The sequence below is a fragment of the Aspergillus brasiliensis genome (assembly GCF_001889945.1).
Source record: "Aspergillus brasiliensis CBS 101740 unplaced genomic scaffold ASPBRscaffold_12, whole genome shotgun sequence".
Lineage (NCBI taxonomy): Eukaryota > Fungi > Ascomycota > Eurotiomycetes > Eurotiales > Aspergillaceae > Aspergillus > Aspergillus brasiliensis.
The window spans coordinates 1,018,744-1,045,753 of record NW_027137453.1 but is presented as its reverse complement, the minus strand read 5'-3'; the positions used below and the strand labels follow the sequence as shown (position 1 = coordinate 1,045,753).

Sequence of the window (27,010 nt, the reverse complement as noted above, 5' to 3'; positions counted from 1 at the left end):
AAGTAGCATGGGGTAGTATATAGTTTGTTGGTGATAGGTAGGTAGGTAGGGTGGGTGCGTGGTAAGAGAAGGGGGGAAGGGGACAAAGGCCAAGAAGAAGGGATAAGAACGATAAACCAAGAAAAAAAAGGAAGAAAGATGTGTGAAGGTTGTCTCCGTCGAAGCGGGATCTAAGTTGTTTCCCGCTGCCAGCTGACCGAGTGAGCTTCAGCGTCATCTGATGTTTCAAATGCGTAACTCATCAAACACAACCACTTCTTCGTGCTGCCCAGACGGACAGTCCGCGTCTGCCGATCACTCGGTTCAAGGTAGGGAAAATGCCATCGGTGCCAAAGTCCAGGTCATCCAGGTTGAGGTGCTTGCGCCAAGTCCATAACTCGTGCAGCGTGAGACTTGTATCGTCGGGCGAGGGATTTGTATACCGGTCGAGGAATGTAGCTGATTTAGGTGCGACCACAAAGATCGAGCGTTCATGATTATCCAAGCTGCTGCTACCATCGTTGTTTGGGCATTGTGGCACCAATTTCTCGAGCTCGCTGGCCATTTCTGGCCCGGAGATACCCATCAAATCCCGTGTTTCAATGTCCAGCTCGGTGGTCGTGTTGTCCCCTAGCAACCACAATGGAGGGGAGTATGTCTTCCACCAGAGTATCGTTGCAGATTTCTGGGCATTGTCGCTGGCCCCTGCCTCGAAGATACTATCGGAGACGATCGAGGGGATCGCAAGCTGAGTAGGGATTACACCACCCTGATGGTACACTCCCATGAGGAAACCGAGGGCGGCATTGAAAATCACCCAAGCCGCCAAGAAAAGACGCGACTTGCGCACTCGAAGACAACTGAGGAGGAGCGGGACACATGGAAGCAGGAACCGGGGTTCTTGGTGCGGAAAAATGGAAAGCATAGCGGTTGCTGATATGGCGGAGACGGCGCGTATGTTCTTTAGCCAAGACTGGATCGCTGTCGATTTGCTCATAGAAAGTATTATCGCCACATATGCTGGCCCCAGGAGTTGCGGCAGATTAATTAAAAAGTGGTGATACCGAGGGTGAAGGCCATGGAGAGCTAGGTTGGACTTGTCGCTATTGTAGAGCAGATTATTGAGGGGCGTAATGATAGGTGCTTGAATGGCGTCCCAAAACGAGACAGAAGGATTGTAGAACGTTGTATCGACAAGGACGGCGATGCAGAAGAAGAATAGACCGAACCCAGCAAATGAGAGTAAGGAAAAAGGCCTAGAGATGTTAGGGTAAAATGGTAGGGGGGGGGGGGGGGGACCAGAAGGCTGTGCAATACGTACTTGCGCCAAAAATGAGGCAATAATCGCAGTCCTGGGACGATGAGGAAGGCCGGAAAAGTGATGCGGTTGAAAACACCGAGGATGGCGATGAGAGATAGCACGGCGCATGCGAAGATGGACGAGCGTCGCTATAAGCAGTGATTAGCCAGGAGCTATCATTCTCTGGATTCCGCACCATTAAACCTACCTTGTTATCAACAATGCGCTGAATCAAGACTAAGCCCCAGGCAACCAACAGGGTCTCGACGGAGTTGGAGAAGGTGTGCGTCTGATATGTCCAGGTGACATACGAGGATGCGACTAGGACCACCGTCGCGCGGCGGTGGCGCGGCAGGGGAACCAGCTCATAGACGGCCCAATCCTCGAGCACAAAGCTCAAGAGAAACATGACCCCTCGCAACACATAGTAAACCAGCTCTGGTGGAGGATTTAGCGTCCCGCTCTCTGTATAGAATCCCTTCAACAGGTTCATCGGTACGTCGTAGGTCGGCCATAGTGGGAAGACGCTGCGGATCGGCTTATCGGAAGTGAACTCCCAGGGTAAGCGGGAGGGATAGGAGAAAATGCGACCTAGGGAGTCACTTGTGAGCAATGCGCATTCAATTCCGACGTAGATTTGTGGTTTAAGGTGGAGAGGACAAGGTTGTTTTGACGCGCGGGAAGCGTCGGAAGAGCGCCATCTTCAACCACAAGCGGTCGCACCGCCCGGAGAAAAAGATGATCAAGTCGCAAGGATGGTAGAAAAAGGGAAATTTGCGACACAGTAGAATTGTCTCACCTGCAAAGACCTCAGGGCCTTGGAAATTTTCATCCGGATGTAAATAACTTGGAGACAGTGCGAAGTACACACGGATCACCAGCAGCAGGAGGTACGTTCGTCTCCACATGGCTTGGGATGGGGATTGGAAGCACAGAGAATCTTCAAGGCGACAAGGGACCAGTCTGATTGTGGGGGATACTGTACATGCCGGTTGCCTAGTAATAGCCGTCCTGCATCCGAGGATATATATGTAAATAATGCGGAAAGAGGAATCAAGGAATGACTTGTTGGGACATGAAGGGCGGGCTAGTATCCAGAAGCAGGAAAGGGAAAAAAAAAGAGGAACAACCGAAGCAAAAGCAACTATAGTAAGGAAAAGGGAGAGACAGAGGAAAGAAAAGAAGGCTAAAAATGTAAGATTCCAGGAGAAACAAAGCGTGCTGGAGATAAATATTTATCCCCGAGAACTTGAAGCGTTAGACTCCGATGGATGGGAAAGGATGGTGTCGTGTTCGTGGGGTGATATCACTCTTTGCCAGGAACTATTGGCTTTGGGGTGAAATTACTCCGTCCGATCAAGCAGCGAGTGAGATAGTCCTGGTTTGCTGGTGGGTCAGACAGCCATCGAGGATCCTCAGGAACGGATCTATCGGCAAATTCGACATCCAAGCATTGAGGCAGATGGAATTCCTCAACTTGGCATCAACTGGACCTTCCAGTCCACTTCTGCATCCGTGCACCCCCGAGTCAGTGCGACCGATCGATGGAATGCTGGTGGTGTGTTAGATAGATACTATTGCTGCAGCGGTCGGGATTCATTCCATTGGGAGACACCAGAACCCAGTTACTTTCCAGGGGATGAACAGTGTTTTTGGATCAAATCTGCGAAAAAATCTAGGGAATACCCTGCTATCGTCTAAACTGTTCAAAGAGAGATGGTTAAGTGCGTGGTTAGACCTTGGTGAACGTTATACAGGTGGTGATAGTTAGTAGTCTAGACATACTCCACCTACGAGTTCATTCAGAAACATGAACAGAATGAGTCAAACTCATCAACAATGGACATAAGCTTCAGACAAAGCCAATCAGAAGTTCGAATAACAGGCAACCTCCTGAATGACGGTGTAATAGTAGTAGTCTCTCTGCTGCTCCATGTGTTTGTTTTGTTCCAAAGCATAGAAAGAAAGAAAGAACATCCAGGCAGCGACAAGGCCACAACCGCCCTGGTGGAGTCAGCAACAGCGAATGACGGCGGAGATTGCCGGACCCTCGTCAGCCTCAACGCCGGCGCCATTCATGGCTCTCTTCGCTTTCATCGGTCTCGGAACTCTCCAGCAACCTCCTTCCCTTTCACCCCAGATTGCCCTTTGTATCTCTTGTACTTCCACCACCCTTTCTCACAGCTTGCTGGGATATTTATAATCCCTTCGATCTCTGCTTGTCCACTGTAACTCCTGTCCACAACTGATTCACTTGAACTCGTTCACTTTCGCTCTCACGGCTAGATTTGCAAAGTAAGCAAACGTCTTCCCTTCCCCCACCCAGGTACCCCTCATATCTTTTAACATCGTTGCTGGCCTTTGATTCAACAACAATCCATCCCAGTGCTGAGAGACTGACATCTAAGAAACCAAAGGATCCGAATCTTCTAAATATCCCTTAATACATCTTCACCTCCACAAAATGGCCGACACACCTGCAGCTTACTCCGGTCCCATGTTGACCTTCGTCAGTGGCGACGGCGTGCACATTGAGTGTGGTAAGTGCACGCGTTCCTCTAAGCTCTGCAGACACGTTCTGTATCTGCGTTATGACTAGAGCGGGTAGGCTAACATATCTGGAAAATTACAGAACGCGATGTTGCCGAGCGCTCCCTTCTCATCAAGAACATGCTGGAAGATCTGGGCGACGCTACCGAGGAAATCCCGATCCCTAATGTACGTTATCAAACTAAGGGGAAATGACCATTGGTGACAATGGCTAACCACATTCGAAATCTAGGTCAACGAAGCTGTCCTGAAGAAGGTCATCGAATGGTGCAGACATCACAAGAACGACCCCCCCAGCACTGGCGAGGAGGATGACTCCCGCCGCAAGACCACCGACATCGACGAGTGGGATCAGAAATTCACTCAAGTCGACCAGGAAATGTTGTTTGAGATCATTCTGGTACGTATTACGATCTAGTGTCTACAAACTCCCATCAGCTAACTTGGCGCTTAACTTGACAGGCCGCGAACTACCTCGACATCAAGGGTCTTTTGGATGTCGGATGCAAGACTGTCGCGAACATGATCAAGGGCAAGTCTCCGGAGGAGATCCGCAAGACCTTCAACATCCAAAACGATTTCACCCCAGAGGAGGAGGATCAGATCCGCCGTGAGAACGAGTGGGCCGAGGAGTAAGTTCCATACCGACTCATCCCTCGCTATCTTGCCACTGACCGTATGCTAACAATGTACTTGCTATAGCCGCTAAATCTACGTTAAGTCACGGCTACAGTATGCTGACTCCGACGGCTTGTTGATTGAAAGCAAACCGAGGAAGAAGAGCTATCATGATGTTTAAATTCGGTCCTCATCAGGTCTAAGGTCGTTGCAGTTTATGGAGTTAATCGTCTTTTTTTTTCCCCTTTTGTTTTTATCAACGTCAGCGGTTTGCTTTCTCAGTCTCTCTTTTCCCTTTTGGCCCTAGCCATTCGTTCATTATGAGCGGGGGATAGATGTAGCTCTAAAGTAGTACAAGGTTAGCTAATGCTGTTAACGCCATTGCGCATATCGATTCCAAGAATTACCACGTGCAGGACAAGTAGAAACCGTAATGACCTGCTCTTTCGCATTAGAAGCCTGACACACTTAGTAACGCCTAGAGAGTTAGGATTCTTACAGCATTAGGAGACTGTCTAGTCTATAACCCAATAACCATAGACCTCAGGCCTACAAGAGAAAAAAAGATCTAGACCTAGAGTCTCTACAAAGCAACCCAAAACTACAACGACGACGACAACGACCACGACCGTATCATATGCAACACATAGGAAAAGATCTTCGTTCAAACTGCTCATTAACCCATCATGAATTTTCGATTTTTTTGGTTCCTTTCAGCTCGTGTACACACATCTTGCAGAAGCACCACTGCATCACCACAGACCAGTTTTAAAAACCTCCCATCATTGAAGGAAAAACAAAACGAAAAATAAGTATTTCAACCGCTTGTGCACTCTCCTCCTCCTCCCCACGCTTTCAACTAAATATCCCTATTGTTCGGAACCCAGAACATACATTTGGCTTTCTATCACTCACCCGGTTCATTCATTGAGAATGAACGGATTAATGAATAGAAGTGTAGATTCTTGTCATGTTGTTTCTGGTTACCGAAACGACAAACAGGATAGATAGCAAGCAAGTTGTCTCCGAATCGGCTTGATAGGGAGAAAAAGAGAGAGATGGATGAATGTAAGGAAACAATAGAGAATCAGATGGACTTCTCAAAAAGCGGATTTTGATTGGAGGCAACATAATCTATAATGATGCAAGTGGATTTTTTCCAAATTTTTTGTCTTTATCATCGCGAGCAGTATCGGCACACAAGAGTTGTTGGCGGCGGTATCACAGCAACTGAACGAAACATTTTCCCCCGGGAAAGCAGGTGGACAGAGACATTTCTCGGGGCGGAATCGAAAAAGTCGGTTGGTGTGTGGTTCCAAAAGACGAATTTAGACTCCGAGACGGGACTTGCGCCAGTGCCTACGCTTGGCGTTGTATCTGGGGTGAAAAAGGATATGTTAGTATTCATCGTGTTCGATTATGACAAGTCTTTGTGTGTAGAATGTGCTGTGTCCTTCGATGTTGTTCCCAGCGGTCGCCTAGTTGATTGAGAATTTGGGGGTGATGGCGAATCATCTGGTGCTGCATCTTATATATCCCTTCCCTTGTTTCTTCCTTCGCTGGTATCTCTTCCTTCTCATGTTCTTGTATTCTTCGCTGGGACTCATCGAGGACTTCGCGGATGTTGTGTGTGTGGGTGCGTGCAAATGGAACGGTGACGGTTTCTTATTTACCTGATGGTGTTACCGGTCCTGAGACGAATCCACTGGGGGATAGGACGGTTCTGTCTCTGAGCTTTGGCAAGCTTCTGCTTGGTGCGGAAACTCTTGTGGCTCTATATTGGAAAGAAGAAAGTGAGCGTTAGCCTGACTGTTCTATTATCATCCCGACCACTGTTCCATCTTCCGTGTAGCGATATTCATATTTTGATATCCAGCAATAAAAACGGGGTATTCATGGTCGTTCGAATGACAGGGAGGGCTGCTAACCGGCATCTTGAAGACTTGTCGCGACGGCGAGCTGAGTGTATGGACTGGCGATGATGAGGTTGTCGACCGTCTGTCAAGCCGTTCGTAGTGGTAGTTTTTTTGTGCGGGCAGGGCTTAGCGTTTCGCTTCCGTGGGGTCATGTGATTTATGCCTAAGGCGGAAGGTACCCCATCATTTACTCCCCTTGTCGGTCGAGCCGGGGATAATTGATATTCGAACAGCGAGAAGATGTTAGTACTTGGCTTCTGGGCTTGAATCACGATCGATATACTGTGCCATGTTGAGTCGGCGAAGTTCGCAACGTTTATAGTATTTGAGCGTACTTATCGTGGTATAGTCTTGAGTGACTGGACCCCAAACGGGAAGTAATTAGTCACGTGATACATCGCCCAGTGGCTACACATGGCACTCATAACGGATTACGGAGTAGGTTGAAGCATTTGCCTCTGTGACGTGCCTGGGGATATTACAACTCTCTTGAGGCGATAGTGCGCGTTTGCTGTTCGATAACAATGTATTGTGTACAATGCACACCCTCCCGCAAACTGGGAAGTCGGTAGGCATGAAGTTGGACAGGAGGATGCATCTCTGCACAGTCACATCCCTGGTCTCATAGAACAATACATTATTGTAATGCATTTAGGCCTCTAGGACGGCGAAACTGTGGTTTCATATGAGTTGATGTTCTAATTTGCGGGTCCATAGCAATAAAGTAAGTCAAAACCGTCGTTCACATTGATAAGGTGTAGTAATCAATGGTAAGAGTGTCACGAGCTCAGTTCACGAGCCTGGACCATAGAAAAACAAGATATGACAACTGTGTGTAGTCTATGGTTGATCGATCGGATGTCATACCGATATTCTCCGGTGGATTTCAAGCCACAAACTCTGTGGGAGCCTATGCCTTAGCTATTCGACGCATCATAGACAACTGTTTACTTAATGGAGGCGTGCTGTTTGCTTGCTCACATCGGCATCGGTCCCCCATCCTCCCGTCGACCAGTCGAATAAATGGGCTTATCAACAATTTATACGAATGCCTGGGATTCGTTCGGAAAGCCTATGTTCCGGCCTAGCGTAGTATCTACCGCATAGATAGCGTCCATGCCTTGTATCTGAAAATGGCGGGGATTAGCGAGTCCAAGCCGCCTCAGGGATCCAAAGGGCTCAGAATGTGTCGTAGTTGCTGGGGTAGCTAACTACTAGGTGTCAAGGCGTCGCCACTCCATGTCGAGAGCGGAACGTGAAGTTTTCCTTTTTCTTTTTCCTCAGGCCAGAACGAGGCCGTCGGGTTATTGCTAAGATGGCAAACAGTACTTACGTAGGCATATCAACTCATTTTACCGATATTCTGAATCGAACGTGACGTTCAAATTCACACCGTATACTTGACATTTCAGATGACAGATCACAAGCGGCGAATACAACTGTTAACTCCATACACAGTACAGAGTACGGTTGCAGGATTCAATAAGACCCATGTCGGGGACCCAAACAAGTTAATTCTCGTCAGCCGAACACGAAGCTAGACAGAGGAGATGAGTCAAAAGTCGACGTGGTAGCGAGATACTATCAACATTAGCAGTGGATATGTCCACGGTAACGGGCCATTCAAGGATTGCAGATTGACCAATGGACGAGGTAGGATGGGTTAGTTCATGGTATCGATATACCTGATTTGGCATCGATTGCGATCGGTAAGAGTAAGTAGTACTACTAAGCAGCGGGTGACGGTGCCCGGAGACCCCGACTGCCGACCTTCTATGCAGAACACAAAGATCCTTTCAACAACTCTTGTCTCAGGTACACGGAAACAGAATCAAATGCTGCTAAGTAGATAGTTAGGCTACCAACTTGATGACATTTACTCAAAGCAGATAGCACTCCTTTGCCCACATGGTCCTTTGTCCGGTGGGACTTGAAACACCACTAAATTGGATCAAGATCACGTTCAGGGATTCTGATGAAGAATACGTATCTAGTAGGGAATAGATGCCTGTTGTTGGCGAAAGTAAACAAAGGCATCTGGTGCGGCATGTTCTGACGTCGATCACATATTCATTCAGGTGTTGGAATGCACGAGGAAAAGGTACCCGGCCCTGAATTCCTCAAATGTCAAGTATCTATCTACTTACTCCGTAGTAGATTATTGTTGTGTATGGAGCAGAGTTCCAAAAAATTTGGGGCCTCTCAAGTCTCAGATTCCACTAGCTTAACTGTCGAAGCATGAACGGACGCCCCAGCCTGCCCACCTAGTAGCTAAATGCTGCTGTTTCTGGCATTAACCTAACTACACCACACGTCTATCTAGTATCTACCCTAGCAGAAGTAGATGGATAAAAGGGACGGTATAGATAGACTATTATTGCCTACATCTTGGTACCCAAAAGAAGCCTAAGCGGGTCTTCGGTAAAATAAGCCTGCTCGGTACTCACAGTTAGATTTTTCTTCCCTGGCGGAGTGGTGTCGGACCCCGCCAGTTACTAGTGATTAGACTAAGCCCTTTTGCCATATTCCGTACTACTAAGGTACAACTGGCATCGTATTCGTAATACGATTGATAGGGGGCGCTGCCTAGCCCTTCAGGAAGAGATTTGAGCCTTTGTGGACGTTACGCGCACTGGTTCTAGAACCAGATTCGAAGCATCATCCATTGAAGGTTCAGTATTGGAGTATGACAGCTGTGACTCATGAACAAGTTTTGGCCCTAACGAATTGAGCAAATACGATGACTCCTAATTAGGAAGATGCATGCTATCTTGGAAGGATTCGTAACTCAGGCAATAAGGTAAAGATGTTTGTTGTTGTTGTTGTTCTTGAAGATTCGAGCGAGGGCCAGTTCATACTCATAGAAGCGCTGAGCGTTAGTGTATGTTCAAACTAGCATGGATGGACTTAATCGTTTGTTATTATTGACCTGCAGTGTAACAATGTAACTAGTACTGCGGTTACTAAACTGTACCAATTAGATATCTGATAAGCTTCGTTCCGCAGAGACCTTGTAAGGTTATTGAGTAGGATTGCAGCAATGTTTCGCAACATGCGACAACCACACAATCAACCAGTTCATTCCCTGAAGGGAGATATTAATAGGCCAGTAGTCTACTGAGGAGTAAGTAGGTAAATACCACCGTCTACCGCATTCGGATAAGCTTCAGCATAAAATCTCGGGAATTTCAGCAAGTGGAGGGTCCGGTGACCAGTGGAGAAGATGCATAAAATGGCCCTCGGGAAGTCGGGGCTCCGACCGAGCAGAACTAAAAAGCGACGGCCACTAAAAAAGTAGTCCGTCTTCAATCAATCAAGCAAAAGAAGATCGGAAGGCGAAGATGGGGACTTTGTCGCTGACGCAGATACCTTTTTAGTCTCTAGTTGAGCCAAAGGCCAGCTTTGGATCCAGAATCAAGTCTGATGCCTAGTTTTAGTATCCTTTAATTATGATTAATATTAGAGCCTCCTCCCCTTTTCTCTCTCACATTTTTAAATTCCCGTCCTGTCCTGGTCCCTTCATCCAGCCAGTCTGACTTGCCTTCCCTCCACTCAAGTTGTAGTTGATCATTCCATCCCTATCTGCCACGCGTGTGGAGGAATATCTCACAACAGGGCACCAGCCATCCTATCTCTCTTCTAACACCCCTCCCCCTCCCTGCTCCCTTCCCTGCGCGTACCTCTCTCCCTCGCGTCGGTTTTATTTTGGGGGATATCGGCCAGCTCCTGCTTCAAGCAACTCCAACTTCTTCCATCAGCTGTCCCGCCTCATGGAGTAGAGCGATCTCTCGTCCTCGTCTCTCCATCCTCTTCCATATATACCAGAGAGTGAGACTTTCGTTTCGACATCTCGAACGAAATGTCTCACCCAGAGAACGAACACGTCTCGGCGGAGACGTCGCCGAACGACGTTGAATTGACAGCAATGGACGGGGCACGTCCGTCCTCAGCAGAGCAGCGCAAGTCAAGTGGCCAGTCGTCAATCACCAGCACGACAATGGTTCCTGCTGCTGAAAAGGGCCCAGCCTCTCAGCCATCCACTGGCAATCAGCTAGCCCGCGCAGATGATTCCGATGCGCTGTATGCGCATCTCCCCGAGCATGAGAAGCAAATCTTGAAGATGCAGTTAGACGCGGAGGATGTGAATGTCTCGTTCTTTGGCCTATTCCGCTACGCTTCCCGAATGGATCTTGCGATTATGTTTGTGAGCGCAATCTGTGCCATTGTCGCAGGTGCTGCGCTGCCTCTTTTTACCGTGAGTGCCCATCTCTTGACGGCAGTCAATAACAAGTGAGAATACCTGACTAACCTCGACCTAGATCCTCTTCGGTTCCTTGGCCTCAGCTTTCCGAGGGATAGCTTTATATGAGATTTCATACCACGACTTCTACCACCAGTTGACTAAGAATGTTCTCTATTTCGTTTATCTCGGTATCGCCGAGTTTGTCACCGTATATATATCCACCGTCGGCTTCATCTACACCGGTGAACACGTCACCCAAAAGATTCGCGAACACTACCTTGAGTCGATCCTTAGACAGAACATGGGATACTTCGATAAGCTGGGTGCCGGTGAGGTGACCACTCGCATTACGGCCGACACGAACCTCATCCAGGAAGGTGTCTCGGAAAAGGTTGGACTGACCTTGACTGCCATCGCCACGTTTATCACCGCCTTTATTGTCGCTTACATCAAATATTGGAAATTGGCATTGATTTGCACTTCGACAATTGTGGCGCTGGTCCTGCTTATGGGAGGTGGTTCTCGTTTTATTGTCAAGAACAGCAAGCAGGCTCTGCAGAGCGCCGGTGCCGGTGGTACAGTAGCGGAGGAAGTTATCAGCTCCATCCGCAATGCGACTGCTTTCGGAACCCAGGATAAGCTCGCAAAGCAATACGAGACTCATTTGGCTGAGGCTGAGAAGTGGGGTATCAAGACCCAAGTGACCCTCGGTTTCATGATTGGTGGCATGTTTGGTATCATGTTCTCCAACTATGGCCTTGGTTTCTGGATGGGCTCCCGCTTCCTCACTGACGGCGAGGTTAATGTTGGCCAGGTCCTGACTGTGTTGATGGCTATCCTGATCGGTTCGTTCAGTCTGGGCAATGTCAGCCCCAACGCTCAGGCGTTCACGAACGCTGTCGCCGCTGCTGTCAAGATCTTTGGTACCATTGACCGCCCCTCACCCCTGGATCCCTATTCTGAAGAAGGTGAGAAGCTTGAGCATTTTGAGGGCAACATTGAGTTCCGTGACATCAAGCACATCTACCCTTCGCGACCAGAAGTGACGGTTATGGATGGTGTTTCTCTAAGCATGCCTGCCGGCAAGACGACTGCCTTAGTGGGCCCGTCCGGCTCGGGAAAGAGTACCGTTGTTGGACTCGTTGAGCGTTTCTATTTTCCCGTAGGGGGCACTGTTCTGTTGGACGGCCATGATATCTCGACTCTCAACCTTCGTTGGCTGCGTCAGCAAATCTCGCTGGTCAGCCAAGAACCTGTCCTCTTTGGCACTACGATTTATCACAATATCCGATATGGTCTCATTGGCACTAGACTCGAGCAGGAATCCGAGGAAAAGATCAGAGAGCTGATCGAAAATGCCGCTAGAATGGCTAATGCGCATGACTTCATCACGGCACTTCCCGAAGGATATGAGACTAATGTTGGACAGCGCGGCTTTTTGCTCTCCGGAGGGCAAAAGCAGCGTATTGCCATCGCGCGTGCCATTGTGAGCGATCCCAAAATACTTCTACTCGATGAAGCCACGTCTGCGTTAGATACAAAATCCGAGGGCGTCGTGCAAGCAGCACTGGACCGAGCTGCCGAAGGTCGAACCACTATCGTGATTGCCCACCGCCTATCTACAATTAAGACGGCGCATAACATCGTTGTCATGGTGAATGGCAAGATTGTCGAGCAGGGAAACCACCACGAACTTGTCAGCCGTAAGGGAACCTACCACAGTCTTGTTGAGGCTCAGCGTATCAACGAGGAAAAGGACGCGGAAGCCCTAGCTGCCGATGATGATGTGGACGAGGAAGACTTCTCGAAACAGGAAATTGCGCGCATCAAATCTGCTAGCAGCGGGTCTGGCTCTCTCGATGATGAGGATGAGAAGTCCCTCGCCGGGAACGGACTCAACCGCAGTGGAACGCACAAGTCTATCTCCAGCGCCATTCTTTCTAAGCGGGAGCCCGAGGTGGCTCGGAAGTACTCTCTCTGGACGTTGGTCAAATTCATCGCCTCTTTCAATCGCCCTGAGCTCAATTATATGCTTATTGGTTTGGTTTTTGCTGTCCTTTCCGGTGGTGGTCAGCCGACTCAGGCTGTGCTCTACGCCAAAGCTATCAGTACACTTTCGTTGCCTACTAGCGAGAGCGCCAAAATCCGACATGACGGAGCTTTTTGGGCTCTGATGTTTTTCGTTGTTGGAATTGCTCAGTTCATCAATCTTTCCATCAATGGAGCTGCATTTGCCGTCTGCTCGGAGCGCCTGATTCGCCGCGCCCGTAGTATGGCCTTCAGGTCGATTCTTCGCCAGGATATCACTTTCTTCGACAGGGAGGAGAACAGCACTGGTGCGCTCACATCGTTCCTTTCGACGGAGACTAAGCATCTTTCTGGTGTCAGTGGCGCGACCTTGGGAACTATTCTCATGACCAGTACTACCCTAGGCGCAGCTATGGTTATTTCTCTATCTATTGGATGGAAACTGGCTCTGGTTTGTATCTCCGTCGTTCCTATCCTACTGGGATGTGGTTTCTACCGTTTCTACATGCTTGCGAGATTCCAACAGCGATCTAAGACTGCCTATGAGGGGTCTGCAAGCTACGCGTGCGAAGCAACATCCGCGATTCGCACTGTGGCCTCCCTCACCAGGGAGCAAGATGTTTGGGCAATGTATCATTCCCAGTTGGAGGAGCAGGGCCGGAAGAGTTTGTTATCCGTGCTAAAGTCTTCCATCCTCTATGCGTGCTCGCAAGCTCTGGTTTTCTTCTGCGTTGCACTCGGCTTCTGGTATGGAGGTACACTTCTGGGTCATCACGAGTACTCTGTCTTCCGCTTTTTCGTCTGCTTCTCCGAAATCCTGTTTGGTGCCCAGTCCGCTGGTACTGTTTTCTCTTTCTCTCCTGACATGGGCAAGGCGAAGAACGCTGCCGCTGAGTTTCGGAGACTGTTTGACCGGAAGCCAGAGATTGACACATGGTCCGAAGAGGGCGAGCAGCTCGAATCTGTGGAAGGTGAGATTGAGTTCAAGAATGTGCACTTTCGGTACCCTACCCGGGCCGAGCAGCCTGTTCTGCGCGGCCTGAACCTGACCGTCAAGCCTGGACAATACATTGCCCTCGTCGGGCCCAGTGGATGTGGCAAGAGTACGACAATTGCGCTCCTTGAACGCTTCTACGATGCCATCTCTGGCAAGGTTCTTATCGATGGAAAGGATATCACTCAAATTAATGTGAACTCATACCGCAGTTTCTTGTCGCTCGTCAGCCAGGAGCCCACCCTGTACCAAGGCACCATCAAGGAGAATATCTTATTGGGAGTCCGCGGAGACGATGTGACCGAAGAGCAGCTGGTGAAAGCTTGCAAGGATGCCAACATTTATGACTTTATCATGTCTCTGCCGTAAGTTAACGCCTTCGTTTGTCTCGAAAGACTTTGACGCTAACGACTTTCTTTTCCAGTGAGGGGTTCAATACCGTTGTTGGTAGCAAAGGAGGCATGTTGTCCGGAGGTCAGAAGCAGCGTGTGGCGATCGCACGTGCCCTGATCAGGGATCCCCGAGTGCTTCTTCTGGATGAAGCCACCTCTGCTCTTGATTCTGAGTCTGAGAAGGTTGTGCAGGCTGCATTGGATGCTGCGGCCAAGGGCCGGACCACGATCGCCGTCGCACACCGTCTGAGTACGATTCAGAAGGCCGATATCATCTATGTCTTCGATCAGGGTAAGATCGTCGAAAGCGGAACCCACCAAGAATTGATCCGGGTGAAAGGCCGTTATTACGAGCTGGTTAATTTGCAAAGCCTGGACGGTGGCCAGTAATCTTTATTGCACCCTCATCCTGTTTAGATCTCTACTTGCTGTTTGATTTGCTTATACCCCCACCTTTTATACTTGCATTTATCTCTCGCCGCTATTTATCCTGTAATGTGTCATGATCTCTTCTCAAAAGCCATGTTTGGTGTTGGCTCTGGTCATCGCTTACTTTTCGTTACTTCCTAAGCTGCATTTATCGCCTTGGAGTGGACGGGCATTTTGCTTGCTTAGAATGGGATTTCTCACGATTGTACTTTACTTTTTTGGGACAACACTCGTATATGTTGTCTGAAGTATACAAAAGCAGTATATTACATGTCAGCTTACTTTAATCATAGAATCAATTGGCTTACGACTCCTGGATGCATCAGCGTCTGTATAGGGACACACCTAGGAAGATTGCCTCTTATCACCTGTAAACGCCAGAACCATAAACCCATGATAATCAAACCTGTTCACCTGCCACTAGACTCCGAAAAGAAGCGACCACTATCCTCGACGCCTGCATCAATAGATAAACCCATCAACTAACGCCTGATTGAATCAATTAGTCCCGATCATCCAACCCATACTCCCTCTGCACATCCACCTGTCGTACACCACGAGCATCTGCAATCAAACCCATCAATCCCTGGGCAATGTCTTTGATTTCATTGTACTCGTGGAGAAGACGGATGTGTCGTTTGACCGTCGTGGACGGGTCATTGCTAGATGTAAGTGTCAATATGGGAGACTTTCTAATCAATTGCGCGCATGATGGAATGGATAAGGGGATCATGGATTTGCTTGGTTTCATACTTCAATTTGGCCTTGGTCTGTGCTATTTGCGTTTCTGTTTCTGTGATTTGAGATTGGAGACTTTCGATTGATGCGCGGAGGGCAGACTGTGGGGGATTTGTTAGATAATGTTGCTTATGAGAGCCGGGTATGTAGTTACCAGCTTTTTGTCCCTTTGGGTCTGATCATCATTGGCTGGGGTTATGGTGGAGGAGGTGGCTTGCTGGGGTGGCATGATGGTATGCGCATGCAGGGGGAGTTATTTGGACGTGTTTTGGCTTCCTATCTTGTCCTTTCTATGAGTGGAACTTGAGCTGTAAAAGGTCACAGTCAATGTATCAGGGTAGCCTTGGCAATGATTCAGGCAAATATCTTGATTATTTGGTGCGGAAAGAGAATAGTGTAGATACTAAGTAGAGAGAGAGTACGTAGGCCTGGATGGGGCCCGTCTCCTTCTATGCCGTCCGATCTGCAGTTTCACAGATAATCGAATCCACAGGCAAGCGATGGTGAAAATCTTCCACCATGGGGTTTCTTTTCTTTTTTTGACTATTCTAGAGGGACATATTAGCAACGGTGATGAGCTGAATGGACTATCTCCAACGAAATAGTCCTCCTCTTCTTGTTGCATGTAGTGTAACTCATTGACTGCCAGCCAATTGTGGCCATACAACGCTGCCGACCAATCCGGTTCGCCCGATTTCGCGGCTCCCTTAATAAGGCCGAATAGGGAACCGAAAGCCGCCTCCGCCTGCCATCAATAATCCTCATCCTCAATCGTCTGACTCTCACTCCCTCCCCTCTTCTTCTTCACTCTTTCCCTCTCTGCGAAAAGGTGAAGTTGATCATGGCGATAGCGAGTCGATTTGGGCCCCAAGGGCTGCTGGCAGCTCTGCTGCTTGTTTCCCCCGCTCTGGCCCACGGGGGCCACGAGAGTGTCCCCGACGGTGCCGCCATCTCCGAGGATCCGATTGTATGTTGTCGCACCCACGCCTGATCTGTCTGCCATCGCAGTGATCTCAACAATATACTGACTAGTCGCCTAGGACACAACACTATGGATACACATGATTCTTATGGGGTTCGCCTTTGGCGTTATTTTCCCCTTGGGCATGGTTCTTGGGGTAAGCTGACCCTGTTACATTCTACCTCCGACTTCCCGCGGTCGGGGATAACTCGACTGCTTGATCGAATGAGACGCATATCTGACGTTTTCGCTTTATGATCACAGATTGTACGCTCGCGGTGGCACGTCCCTCTTCAGATTGTCGGAACGATTATCGCTGTACTCGCATACTTCCTCGGACATGCGCACAAAGGTCGCCAGTTCTCGAAGAATGTCCACGCGTCCTTTGCGAACACATTGATGCTCATGATGGTGGTGCAGATCGTTCTTGGCGTCTATCTCAAGCTGCATCTTACCAAGGGAATCCATGGCCGAATCCGCCGGGTTATTGTGATTGCGCACGGCGTTCTCGGAAAGGCGATGCCTGTGGCGAGCTGGGTCCAAATGCTCTTCGGAGGGATCACCGCCATGGGCTTCTGTCGGGATGATCACTTGGGACAGTGCCTGGCCCATTTCATCATGGGCAGCGCTTTCATCGCCTACGGTATTCTGCTGACCATCCTACTCCTCGTTGGCCAGTACTGGCTGCGCCGCACTGGTCGCAGCCAGGAGTTCTTCGACTCGTTGATTATCGCTGCGTGGGGATGTGTCAACACCTTCACGGAACACCGCTGGGGAGGTCCCTGGGTTCACAATGACTTGCAGCACACGACTATGGGCGTTGTCTGGTGGTGCGCTGGTCTGCTGGGTATCTGGATGAGCCGGAAGCGCAACGGCCGGCCCAAGCGGAACTTGATCCCAGCCATTGTTATTCTCCTCACTGGTTATGCTATGTCTGCCCACCCGCAGACTCTGATGATCAGCACCATGATTCACAGCATATTCGGCTACACGTTGATGGCTGCCGGATTTACCAGAATCATTGAGATCTCCTTTGTGCTTCGAGACAAGGGCACTCTCAGCCCGGACGGATCTGACCCTAACAGCTTCCAATATCTCCCGCCCTTCGTGAGTCCCCCGCAGCTCTCCGGGTGTAACATAACGTTCGTTCTAACCTACCGCAGCTTCTGTACGCCTCAGGATTTCTCTTCATGGGCGCCACCGAGGAGCAGATGCAACTTCTGAACGACGCAGGAATCACCCACGTATCCTACGTCCTGATCCTCTACAGCATCGCTTTCATCCTCTTCCTATGTGAGTCCACTCCCCCTTCCCCCGCCATCACCCGAAACCAGGGAAACACAGCTAATCCCACCCCCAAATTAGTCGTCAACGTGCTCCTGCACATCTACGCCGTCCACGCATGGCCCGAATCTGCACAAGCGCCTTCGCACTCGCGCTCCTCCAGCGCCGCAGATGCCGGCGAGGGCTCATCCCGCTACCGGCCAACCGCCAACGGCCGCCTCTTGAATGGCCATGCCCGCTCCCCCTCGGAAGCACAGCACCTCCACGACGCCGAGGAATTCGAGCTCCAAGGCCTCATCTCCGATGAGGAGGATGACGCGAAGGACACCCACGCCATGGGTCCGAGAAAAGCTGAAGACGAGGAAAATTCTCCTTTGGTTGCTAATGGGACAACAGCGACGACTCATTAATTTATTTCCTTCAGAGGGAGTGTGCATTGGGTGTCCGTCGCATTGCTTTTCTTTCGTTTTTCTCCTCACAAAAGATCGTTGATTTATCGACTATATTAGGCCTTCTTTTTTCTCCATATTCCTCTTGTTTTCGTGCACATATCTCTGGTTTGTAGTATTTGAGCCTCCTGTAGCTTCGGGTTTTTGGAGTGAATAATGGGTTGGGTATGCTCTGTGCATAAATAAGCTTGAATCATAAGGTGACTCCATAAATCTAGTCAGTATAATGCTTATCAAAACATAATACTAGTGTATGCGGCCTATTTGTTAAGCGGGAAAAAAAAATTAAAATGAAGTTCAGATGGTTCTGTTTTGAGTAAACCCCCGGAAGATATCGAAATCGTGTTATCAGATCTATCGTACACGTCGTAAGCGGATCCCCACCAAGCAGGGGATACCGATATGCAATATGGAAGAGAAATAAAAAGATAGAAAGGGAATAAGAAGTAAGGACAAGATGCAATACTCCTCATCAAGAGACTATTGTCCATTCTCATCTGCCGCTACGCCTTAGGTAGTAGGCATTGGAGGTGCCGGGGCTGGCTCGCCATCCAACGCAATGGGTTGGACAATTGGAACTACGGTTGGAAGGGCGTTCTCAACTTCTGGTGGGAAGAACGGATGTAAGGGGTAGATGGGAGCAGCGGAGCGCTCTCCGTCGAAGAGAAGCATGTTCTGAAGAGGATGTTCTCGTGCGCTCAAGACATTGATCACGTCCTGGGCCAGATTGCCGCCTACGAATGCGGCCACGGGGCTCAATTCACTCCCCAGGTTTTGTAGGAACGTGCGCAGGAACCCGGCGTCCAGGGTAGCGATATCGAGCTTGAGTTCCTGGTGACAGTCACGGGCGTGCTTCGTGAAGAGTTCCAAGTCTTGGTGGGAGAAAGTGGGCAGGGCGCCGCCGGAAGATTTTTGGTATTCCCATAATGCGCGGAGACAGGAGAGTAGAGGTGTGACTTGTTTGCGCTTCCGTGCAATTCGGGTGAACTCCTCGGGAAGCGGCGAGGTGTTGGCGAGGATCAGCGGAGAGTACACTTCGCGCTTGGTCACCATTTCAATGACTTTCTCGTTCTCCTTCTTCGTAGTGATGTTTAGTATGCTGCGGGTCGGGGTTTCCTGCGTAGCGGAGGGGACGTTGGACTTGGTCCGCTCAATGACGAAATCGTGCGAGATCAGGTCGGCGAAGACGAAGCCGTAGAACCCATGTAGTCCGGCGGCATAGAAGGGACGGTTGGCGATGCGACAGGCCGCATTTATGGTGGTGTATGTAGTGAAGTCAAGCTCTGTTGCGATGGTAATATCGAATTGGGCGAAAAAGTCGGGCTGTTTAAGGTGAATGTCCTCTGTGTCAATGTGAAGCTGGACGCGCGGGTTCATGGCGCGGACAGAGGGCGCTGCCGCTTGCGCGCGCTGCATTGCGATCAGTATATAGGCAAAGCTGGTTGAAAATGGAACAGCGCACGTTTTGACCCAAGTGTTCCTCATTTATGAAAAATTGCGCCCCCAGATCCTCTTCTGTCACCACCTCATGGTCAACAATGGTCAAGGAACCAATGCCTGCCAACACCAGATTCTTCGCAACTTCGTTCGCCAACGCCTTGAACGTGATGAGGAGGATATTCGCGGATCGTAGTCTACGGAGGAATTATTGGTCAGCTTGGTAAGGTTGGTAAACATTGGGGGTCAGTGACCAAGCTCACTTTTCTTGTGCTTTAACTCCCCAGAGGCGGATCTGGCGATCGTAAAGAGCTATCTCGTCTGTTGCGTTCCATGAAAATGTCAGATCGTCGGTTTCCACTGAAGAGTAGATATCTCTCGGAGATGAGATATTTCCCCTTACCCGCGCTGATAGTCTGAGCTGGATCGGTTTGTGGCTCCATTGCGATTGTTCGCGAAGGCAGTCTTCTCTTATGTCGGAGTACGGGAGGGGAGTGAGGGGAAGAAGTATGGGACGCAAGATGGCGAATGGAGAGTAGCGGATAAAGACGGATCGGCCAGCAGACGTGTGACTTGCATGTATCTTTGCCGTCGGCAAACAGGACCTCTCTGGAAGCGAATTCAGATGAAAGAGAGACTGAAACTATATGAAGCGAGTGAAAGAAGGGAAGCGGAGAGCAAGCAGGAGGAGTAGAGCTTACCCCAGCATCATCACGTGCATTTGAATGCCTTGGGGAAATCAACTACTCAATCAATCACTACTAAATCACTTATCAAACCATCCTAAATTCACCCCCTCATCATCAATCATCCCTCCCAAATCCATCATCTCGCCTCATTCTTTACCGCCCATTCATCGGTCTTCATTCCTTCTGCTGTGGCCGTAGATTTCATGTTCGAGGCCTCTCTCATGTCACCAGTGTGGCGTTCTTGTGTCTCGTCCGCCTAGCTGCTCGTTCATTCCTCATTATCGCGGTATAGTTACTCGGCCTCCGCTCCCGCTTCCGCTCGCTCACTGCCTCCCTCCCCGGTGGTGTCCCGAGCCATCCCCCACTGACTGCGAAACAACTCATTCTCACAGGATGGTACGTTTCTGAATATAGCCCTTTCCTCTGCTGCCAATAGAAGCCTTACACGGCTCAAGCGTCCACTGGCCACCCCGCTTTGCTGCAGCTATTGACTGGCATGTACCACTGTAGTCGGGAAATTACGACTATCCTCCTGCCTCTCGCCGCCCGTCTCGTGGGACTCGAACCAATGACCGACAACAAGAACCCCCAGTGAATCGGTTGCAGCATCTCCGGGAGCTATTAACCTCGGAGCGTAATCGCGGTGACCTAGCCTTCGCCCGGGCTGTGGAGACCTTAAACCAAGAAATGGACGATTACCGATCATCTCGATTCTGGGATCGTTCTAGCTTTGAGCAAGCCAGGACAGCCCTCGACCAACATATGCAGCAGCTCCAGGAACGAACCAGACAAAGCCGTGCTAATAGGGGCAGCTCAGGGCCGCCGATGCGTCCGCGTCCAGGAGCACCGCGACTGCAGCCTATGAGTGCTACAGTAGCAAACCCCGAAGAAAGCGTTTCCGATCCCTCACGGTCCGGTAGCAGAACTCCAAGGCCCCGGGCTGGTAGGGGTAGCGACCGACCTAATCGTCTAAGACGGCCCAGAGATTCAAATCCTTACTCTCTCCTGGATACGCCGGTCCCTCACTTAGACTCTCCGACCGCCATGCCTCAACAGGTAGAAGATGAACACCAGTTGGACCGCGCACGGACCAAACGCCGAAAGCTTGACACGGATGATAATAGAGAAGGGCTACAAGGCTTCCGCTATGGGCAATATGGCCAGGTGGTGCCCGGGGCACTTAGAATGGAGTTAACTAGCTGCGATGGGGGAACATACGAACCGCATGGCGAGAGCTCATGGCCAGAGAACATCCTTCGCAATGACGCTTCCGTATACTGTACGAAATCTGACCGCTGCAATCTTGTTCTGAAGCACCATGGGGAGTCCCCGTTCTGCCTGAAGAAGATTGTAATAAAAGCGCCAAAATCAGGCTATAACTCCCCGTATGTTTCAGCTGAGCTAGAAACACTATCTCAAACCATCACTAACAATCTCAGAAGAATCCGGGAAGGCATGGTTTTTGTATCAATGTCGTGTGATGAAGTCTTAGCGCGTACAGCTGCTTTCGAAGTGCAGTGGGAATCCACTCGGCCCTTCGCGCGACATCTACCTGGCGGAATGCAGCCATCCCAAGAATATCTAAACGCATATCGACCTCCGCTGCAAAGTTTAGGACGGGGGCCAGTCATTGGTCATTCTTCGGATTCGGAATCAGATAGTACTGATGAGCCCGGTGCTGTTGAACCTAGTACTAGCAATGTGCCAGACTCGACGTCCGAATTTCGAGTCACGACTGAGTACGGTGAGCAATCCGACGCGCGTCATGATCGGGATGACCACATGGACGACGACGAGCTTCTCTCCATTACAGATACCGATAGCGTGCCCATGGGGCGAATGGACGAGGACATAATATGCTCGGACAGTGACATTAGTTTAAGCGACGATGATTCCAATGTCAGCACATTTACACGACGTCAGCGAGAGCTATCACGACGGATTCGAGCCATGCGTCGCCGATACGCCGCAGAGCGAGATGGCCAAGCAAGGCGACGACCATACCTAACCATGCCACCACCAGGTCTGCGCCCTGAAGGCACACTTGGCTCAGAGTCCCCTCAACTAATGAAACCACATGCTCGCTTTTTTATTGAGCGTAATAAAAGCATGGTCAGCATCAAGTTCGATCCTCCTCCGTATGTTCCTCCCCATCATGTTTCTTTCAAAAAGTATATACCATTACCTAACCATCGAATACAGCTCAGGACGATATATCCTTGTCAAACTATGGAGCCCTCACAGTGGCAAAAACATAGACATCCAAAGCATCATTGCTTACGGCTATGCCGGGACCAGATTCTTCCCTGCCTTGAGTTTCAGGTAAACCAAACCAGTGGAGTTGCTCTTCTCTCATACTTCTTTTTCTCTCTCCCCGAATCGACACTACCAGACTGTCATCTGGGTCTGCCACTGTAGATTTCACTTGCATACAATAATACAGCCAGCCAGCACAACTAGACGAATGCACATTGCGAAAGCTCGGAACGGAATTAATGCTTGGTGTATATGGAGTATGGCGTCCATCAACAATGATCTCATGGGTTTCTTTGTCATTTCTTTTTCTCTCCTCCCGAATGCACATTGCGAAAGCTCGGAACGGAATTAATGCTTGGTGTATATGGAGTATGGCGTCCATCAACAATGATCTCATGGGTTTCTTTGTCATTTCTTTTTCTCTCCTCCCGAATGCTGGAGCCCGGGCTGCTGACATGAATGTGTTACTCCCGGAGTTGACTGTTATTGTCGCCTTCTCATCAGGTCACATTACATGCTGAATTAATTTGTGACCCATGATCCCATGCATGTCTTCATTACCCCTTTGCTCTGACCATTATCCAAGGACAAGTGGACATTATATCGTTAGGTAGTCTATCCCAAATCAATGGAATAACTAGAATGGACACTCTTGCTATCACCCCAAGCATCAGACATAGCCCACCAGCTGCATCACGAATACATGTCATGATCTTGAAGAAATTGTTAATTTCGGGAAAGAAATGGCTATTTATCACTCGAATACATCAATCGTCAAAAGGTACTCATGAACAGGGAAACACAGGAAGGAGGTTCAAAGGTCACTCAATCCAGCAAAGTAAAATACAAGCAAAGTCATCATCCAACGAAACCCAGACTAGCATTGCGCCCTTTTCCGTATGAGTAAGTCACAAATAGAAGGAAGGAAAGTGAGATCAGCTCCTGTATACTGAGCCGTCATATGAAATGAGTGACGAGGGTGGGAGTTGTGATTAGTCATGAAACACACTGTCTAGGATGAACAGAGTCTCATGGTTTGAGGAACCAGGCCCAAACTGCTATTGACTTTGGGAACTGACATGCACATGAAGTCCCATAGCAAAGGAAAGACCGGGTAGGCCAGCCCAAAGCAGGTAGATCTTCAGCAAGCTGGGGGCTTCCATAGACGCGGTTAATCGTTATTAGCTGATCCTGGAACGAACCAGGCCAGAAAAGTCGAAATGAGGGAGAAAGTATTAAAACGAGCGTAGGAAAAGGAAGCGCCAGGAAAAATGGCATCCCGACGACAATAACCTGAGAATCGTCGGTAGACCGAAACATATGTACAAAGACGGCCTCGGTCATCTGCAGCCATAGCGTGAAAAACAAAATATGAAAAATTAGCAGGATCAACCCGCTATTAGATCTGTAGGATCGCCAACCTGCACATATAGCATTGCTGCAGGCCAACGCATCTCGAATCGATGCTGTCATTTCTCGTCTCTCGTGCAAAGATCGTCGAACGCCGAGCTTTCCTCTGAAATAGACGTAAATAGTGATCAAGCCAAAATTGTACTCCGGAAAGAAGACTCCAACTCCGCCCATAAGCAAAGAAAACGGGGTTTTTTCCAAGAACGAAATTCAAACGGATATGTGAAGGTAAACTATATGACGACGACATCTCCCTCAGCATCTGCTGGGTCAGAGACCATCATATCACCATATTTACCAACGGTCATCAGCATCGAATCATCGTCCAGATCAATGGCGCTATCATCATTGTTGGGGGCCTGGAAACCAGTGATGCTCTCGGAAACTCCGCTAGGCTTCTCGGCTTCCATTGTACCCTGGTTCGACTCGACTTCCATCTGCGAGCGATCCATTGGCGTCTGCGATTGCGTAAGACTCTCCGCTGATGTTGGACTGGCAGCCGACCTTGTCCTCGAATGAGCAGCGTGTTGGGACTCATTCTTGTCGGGCACTGGGCAGTTAGACGGCTTCATGAGGAAGTTGGTTGACCCCTGCTGGTTTGAGCTCAGAGCTGCGTAGTGCAAGGTGCTTGGGGTGTAACGCATAAATCCCCCTTTTTCGGCCTGCCATAGCATCATTTCATGGAAGAAAACCTTGGTCATCCACCAGGCGCTGAAACTTTGGGCGCCCCCAAGAGTCAACCGTCGTAGTATGCAATCCCAGAGAGCATCAACTTTGTCGATGATACACTGCGTGCTGTGATGAGGAAAGACGGATGGTAGGTTGAGGATGAACGAGATCCACTTGTCTGGGAAGTTGTAGTCATCACCCACAGCCGACTCCACGGGGTACTTGTGTGCCTGGAGGTCTTCATCGGTATCCGGCCGGGTGTAGAACGGGAGAGCAGCAGAAGGATTCATGTCCGCCACGGGAGTAAGCAAAGCTCGAACATCGTGTTTCAAGACTTGCGCTGTTGCACGTTCGGAACAGCTTGGAATATTGGCCTTCGTAATCATCTCTTGAGGATCCACCAACGTTTTGAAGTCGAACCACATCTGGTTTCTGTTGTCTGGATGGCACAACCAAGCTGCAGCCGCATTTGCAGATTGGTTCACATCGAGCATGTGCTTCAACAGGTTGCAGAAGATATGAGCCGGTATCAATCTCGCTTGTGATACATGCAGTGGCTGGGACTTGAAGGTGTCGGCAATATGTGATGTGAGTCGCTGGGAGATCGAGCTAAAAGCGTCCAATACGAGCTTGGGAACGACCTGCGTTGTAAGTGGCGCTACGAAAGCAATCATTTTCTGGTACATTATCCAGTCACATTCCTTGATCCACGGAGCAAGATTCGGGTGCGTCAAGAGTTTCTGGACTGGTACGGTCAAAGTGCCATGGAAGGCGGAGAAATATCGTAGCATATTTCTTTCCTTGCAGTATCTGAAACTGTCAATGACGGAAATGCAGTGTGAACGGTAGAGAGCCGCAAGGGCTGCAGCAATCTTCGAATCCGTATTGGCCGGAAGATAGTCACTGATATCCGGAAGCTGCAGGGATTCGTTGTCCATTGGGGGGGAGTCGGAAGATGGCAGATGAAGCATCTGATGAATCATCTTTCCTGATTTGCTTGCCATGTTGTCAATTGTGATGGACGAACCACCCTGGGAATCGCATGGAGATTGGCAGTCACATCCCGAAGTAGGTGGGTTCGCAGTGAACTTTGGTGCGAAAGATGTCGTAGGCGAAGGGAATACAGCGGTATCTGCAGGAGGCTGTGGCGCAACACTAACACTTGTCTATGTAAGTACTCGAATCCGTGAATGAGTCCATCACGTGACGTACCTCTTCTGCATCATGTCGCCAACCTTGCTCTCAGGGACATTTGCTGCGCTGTTTGTGTTCGATGGTAACTGTGGATTGAGTGGCGGCGGCTTCTGCTGTTTCTCCTCTATGACAGTGAGGTCCACATAGTGATATTTCGATTCACCACGCACACCAAGTCGTCTCGTCTGCACATTTGGGAAGATGATGCGCACAAGCTTGCCGAATGAAGCAGGGTTCAGAACAGACACTCGTTCTGTTCCACACTTCTCTGCATAGCAGCAGTATACACGATCACGCCGCACTGAGCCGCTGCTCTTCCGGCAGTTCTCCTTCAGCCTAGACTGTTGTGAGCAAATCATTCCTATGCACAGAACTGCAATGGACATGTCTTACCAAATCATCGCAAAGACTTGTTTGACTTTCTCGGCCTTGCCTCCAGCCCCTTCATGCTTCAAGACCTCGGCTGCCATCTGCTTCAGCGAATACCCCTCGTATTGCCGGAGCAGTTTGCGCAATTCGTTGTCGTTGGCTAGCGACGAGCTGGAACCCTTCTTCTTCTTCGCGCCAGCCTCGGAGATGTCATTTTCCTCCAGTACATGTTCAGGCACATGGTTCTCGATTCCGCTGTCATACATGGCTGAATATTGGGGCATCGGCACGCCTGCCAATCCATGGCCTGGTAGACCCGAAGGGAGGGAGTGATGTGACATATGGTGGCCATGCATTGCGTGACCAGCGAATTCTTCAGCCCTGGGCATGACAGCGTGGTGAGCATCCTGCATGGTGGGATCGAGGGACGCGCCGTTCACTGGGTGTGACAACTGTTGGCCAAATCGCATGATGATATCCTCCGGGTTGCCGCCGAATACATTGTGACCAGCAGTGGGTTGAGTGGGCAGAAACTGGGAAAAGCCATCGGCAAGTTGTTGGTCCTGGGTCTGCTGGGTCGTGTTGGAGTGGATGCTAGCCGTCGAGCCTCTGGACCGCGGGCGACGACTGTTTCTGGATACTACGGTTTCGGAGCGTGATCTCATGAGATCAGCCGTTCCGGGGCGACTGTGAGACGCTACTATCTGTGTTGCTTGGGAAGCAGCACTCGATGCTTGGGAGGCCGCTCGGGCTGCGGTTCCTGCAAGTTAGCCGGCGGTCCAACGTACAGCAAGATGGGGAGGGAAAGCAGTCAAAGACTCCAGGTGCGGAGAAGGTCAGATGGGAGCAGACAGGTCGCCTGCAGGAGGGAAGGTAGCTTCTTACCCATCTCAGGAGGCATCTCTTTCTCTTTTAGGATCTGCTACGCTGTGCAGTTTCTAAGTTTCCTTGTTGCTGGGTGAGAGACGATCGGTAACCACGGGCAATAGCGTCTGTTTTGATCCTTCACGGAGCCACCCTCGACCACACGAGGTCCACACCGCAAGAAGGACAGCAAGAACGTGAACCAACGGAACTAGAAGTTGATGAGTTGTCGTCAAGGCAT

At 49.8% G+C, this 27,010-nt stretch overlaps 11 protein-coding genes across 11 annotated transcripts; 5 read left to right on the top strand and 6 right to left on the bottom strand.

Annotated features, from left to right (window-relative positions):
* Positions 1-241: 241 nt before the first annotated feature.
* On the bottom strand, positions 242-2,187 carry smp3 (glycosylphosphatidylinositol-alpha 1,2 mannosyltransferase smp3; the record flags this gene model as incomplete). Its single annotated transcript, XM_067618478.1, has 4 exons — positions 242-1,235; positions 1,301-1,428; positions 1,488-1,870; positions 2,079-2,187. The coding sequence occupies 4 exons, from the start codon at positions 2,185-2,187 to the stop codon at positions 242-244; spliced, it is 1,614 nt and encodes a 537-aa protein (XP_067475984.1).
* A 1,556-nt stretch (positions 2,188-3,743) lies between these two features.
* Positions 3,744-4,465, top strand: skpA (SCF ubiquitin ligase subunit skpA; the record flags this gene model as incomplete). Its single annotated transcript, XM_067621295.1, has 4 exons — positions 3,744-3,819; positions 3,912-3,997; positions 4,062-4,229; positions 4,292-4,465. 4 exons carry the CDS (start codon positions 3,744-3,746, stop codon positions 4,463-4,465), a joined length of 504 nt encoding a protein of 167 aa, XP_067475983.1.
* Positions 4,466-5,611: 1,146 nt separating this feature from the next.
* On the bottom strand, positions 5,612-6,441 carry ASPBRDRAFT_46925 (60S ribosomal protein eL39). The gene is made up of 3 exons (XM_067625746.1): positions 6,376-6,441; positions 6,121-6,221; positions 5,612-5,824 (listed from the first exon to the last, which is right to left on the bottom strand). The coding sequence occupies exons 1-3, from the start codon at positions 6,379-6,381 to the stop codon at positions 5,776-5,778; spliced, it is 156 nt and encodes a 51-aa protein (XP_067475982.1). The 5' UTR covers positions 6,382-6,441; the 3' UTR covers positions 5,612-5,775.
* Positions 6,442-10,222: 3,781 nt separating this feature from the next.
* On the top strand, positions 10,223-14,410 carry mdr1 (ABC multidrug transporter Mdr1; the record flags this gene model as incomplete). Its single annotated transcript, XM_067618479.1, has 3 exons — positions 10,223-10,618; positions 10,683-13,993; positions 14,053-14,410. The coding sequence occupies 3 exons, from the start codon at positions 10,223-10,225 to the stop codon at positions 14,408-14,410; spliced, it is 4,065 nt and encodes a 1,354-aa protein (XP_067475981.1).
* A 342-nt stretch (positions 14,411-14,752) lies between these two features.
* ASPBRDRAFT_46923 (SWI5/SAE3 family protein) lies at positions 14,753-15,577 on the bottom strand. Its single transcript, XM_067625744.1, has 3 exons — positions 15,342-15,577; positions 15,203-15,288; positions 14,753-15,111 (listed from the first exon to the last, which is right to left on the bottom strand). The coding sequence occupies exons 1-3, from the start codon at positions 15,414-15,416 to the stop codon at positions 14,952-14,954; spliced, it is 321 nt and encodes a 106-aa protein (XP_067475980.1). The 5' UTR covers positions 15,417-15,577; the 3' UTR covers positions 14,753-14,951.
* Positions 15,578-16,028: 451 nt separating this feature from the next.
* ASPBRDRAFT_199154 (Ytp1 family protein) lies at positions 16,029-17,842 on the top strand (the record flags this gene model as incomplete). Its single annotated transcript, XM_067621294.1, has 5 exons — positions 16,029-16,154; positions 16,228-16,305; positions 16,413-17,255; positions 17,312-17,441; positions 17,514-17,842. 5 exons carry the CDS (start codon positions 16,029-16,031, stop codon positions 17,840-17,842), a joined length of 1,506 nt encoding a protein of 501 aa, XP_067475979.1.
* A 549-nt stretch (positions 17,843-18,391) lies between these two features.
* ASPBRDRAFT_132944 (E1 ubiquitin-activating protein AOS1) lies at positions 18,392-19,761 on the bottom strand (the record flags this gene model as incomplete). Its single annotated transcript, XM_067618485.1, has 4 exons — positions 18,392-19,291; positions 19,344-19,515; positions 19,582-19,639; positions 19,722-19,761. The coding sequence occupies 4 exons, from the start codon at positions 19,759-19,761 to the stop codon at positions 18,392-18,394; spliced, it is 1,170 nt and encodes a 389-aa protein (XP_067475978.1).
* A 542-nt stretch (positions 19,762-20,303) lies between these two features.
* On the top strand, positions 20,304-22,418 carry ASPBRDRAFT_311743 (uncharacterized protein). Its single transcript, XM_067622872.1, has 4 exons — positions 20,304-20,403; positions 20,518-21,392; positions 21,447-22,145; positions 22,210-22,418. Exons 1-4 carry the CDS (start codon positions 20,401-20,403, stop codon positions 22,331-22,333), a joined length of 1,701 nt encoding a protein of 566 aa, XP_067475977.1. The 5' UTR covers positions 20,304-20,400; the 3' UTR covers positions 22,334-22,418.
* ASPBRDRAFT_311688 (uncharacterized protein) lies at positions 22,419-22,934 on the top strand. The gene has a single exon (XM_067622870.1). It carries the CDS (start codon positions 22,503-22,505, stop codon positions 22,782-22,784), a length of 282 nt encoding a protein of 93 aa, XP_067475976.1. The 5' UTR covers positions 22,419-22,502; the 3' UTR covers positions 22,785-22,934.
* A 295-nt stretch (positions 22,935-23,229) lies between these two features.
* ASPBRDRAFT_311672 (uncharacterized protein) lies at positions 23,230-23,811 on the bottom strand. Its single transcript, XM_067622869.1, has 2 exons — positions 23,685-23,811; positions 23,230-23,607 (listed from the first exon to the last, which is right to left on the bottom strand). Exons 1-2 carry the CDS (start codon positions 23,715-23,717, stop codon positions 23,293-23,295), a joined length of 348 nt encoding a protein of 115 aa, XP_067475975.1. The 5' UTR covers positions 23,718-23,811; the 3' UTR covers positions 23,230-23,292.
* Positions 23,812-23,906: 95 nt separating this feature from the next.
* On the bottom strand, positions 23,907-26,570 carry ASPBRDRAFT_199151 (RFX family transcription factor; the record flags this gene model as incomplete). Its single annotated transcript, XM_067621293.1, has 3 exons — positions 23,907-25,503; positions 25,555-25,872; positions 25,930-26,570. 3 exons carry the CDS (start codon positions 26,568-26,570, stop codon positions 23,907-23,909), a joined length of 2,556 nt encoding a protein of 851 aa, XP_067475974.1.
* Between the last annotated feature and the right edge of the window lie 440 nt (positions 26,571-27,010).

Bases quoted from the DNA above. Each gene is read 5' to 3' on its own strand.
- ASPBRDRAFT_46923 (XM_067625744.1), bottom strand. From the start codon at position 15,416: ATGCCACCCCAGCAAGCCACCTCCTCCACCATAACCCCAGCCAATGAT. The intron at 15,289-15,341 runs GTAACTACATAC...AATCCCCCACAG, and splicing joins CCCAAAGGGACAAAAAGCTG to TCTGCCCTCCGCGCATCAAT. The intron at 15,112-15,202 runs GTATGAAACCAA...ACTTACATCTAG, and splicing joins CAGACCAAGGCCAAATTGAA to CAATGACCCGTCCACGACGG.
- ASPBRDRAFT_311688 (XM_067622870.1), top strand. From the start codon at position 22,503: ATGCTTGGTGTATATGGAGTATGGCGTCCATCAACAATGATCTCATGG.
- ASPBRDRAFT_311743 (XM_067622872.1), top strand. The intron at 21,393-21,446 runs GTATGTTTCAGC...TAACAATCTCAG, and splicing joins AAATCAGGCTATAACTCCCC to AAGAATCCGGGAAGGCATGG. The intron at 22,146-22,209 runs GTATGTTCCTCC...CATCGAATACAG, and splicing joins ATCAAGTTCGATCCTCCTCC to CTCAGGACGATATATCCTTG.
- ASPBRDRAFT_311672 (XM_067622869.1), bottom strand. From the start codon at position 23,717: ATGCGTTGGCCTGCAGCAATGCTATATGTGCAG. The intron at 23,608-23,684 runs GTTGGCGATCCT...CTATGGCTGCAG, and splicing joins CAGCAATGCTATATGTGCAG to ATGACCGAGGCCGTCTTTGT.
- ASPBRDRAFT_46925 (XM_067625746.1), bottom strand. The intron at 5,825-6,120 runs GTAAATAAGAAA...TTTTCACCCCAG, and splicing joins AGGACCGGTAACACCATCAG to ATACAACGCCAAGCGTAGGC.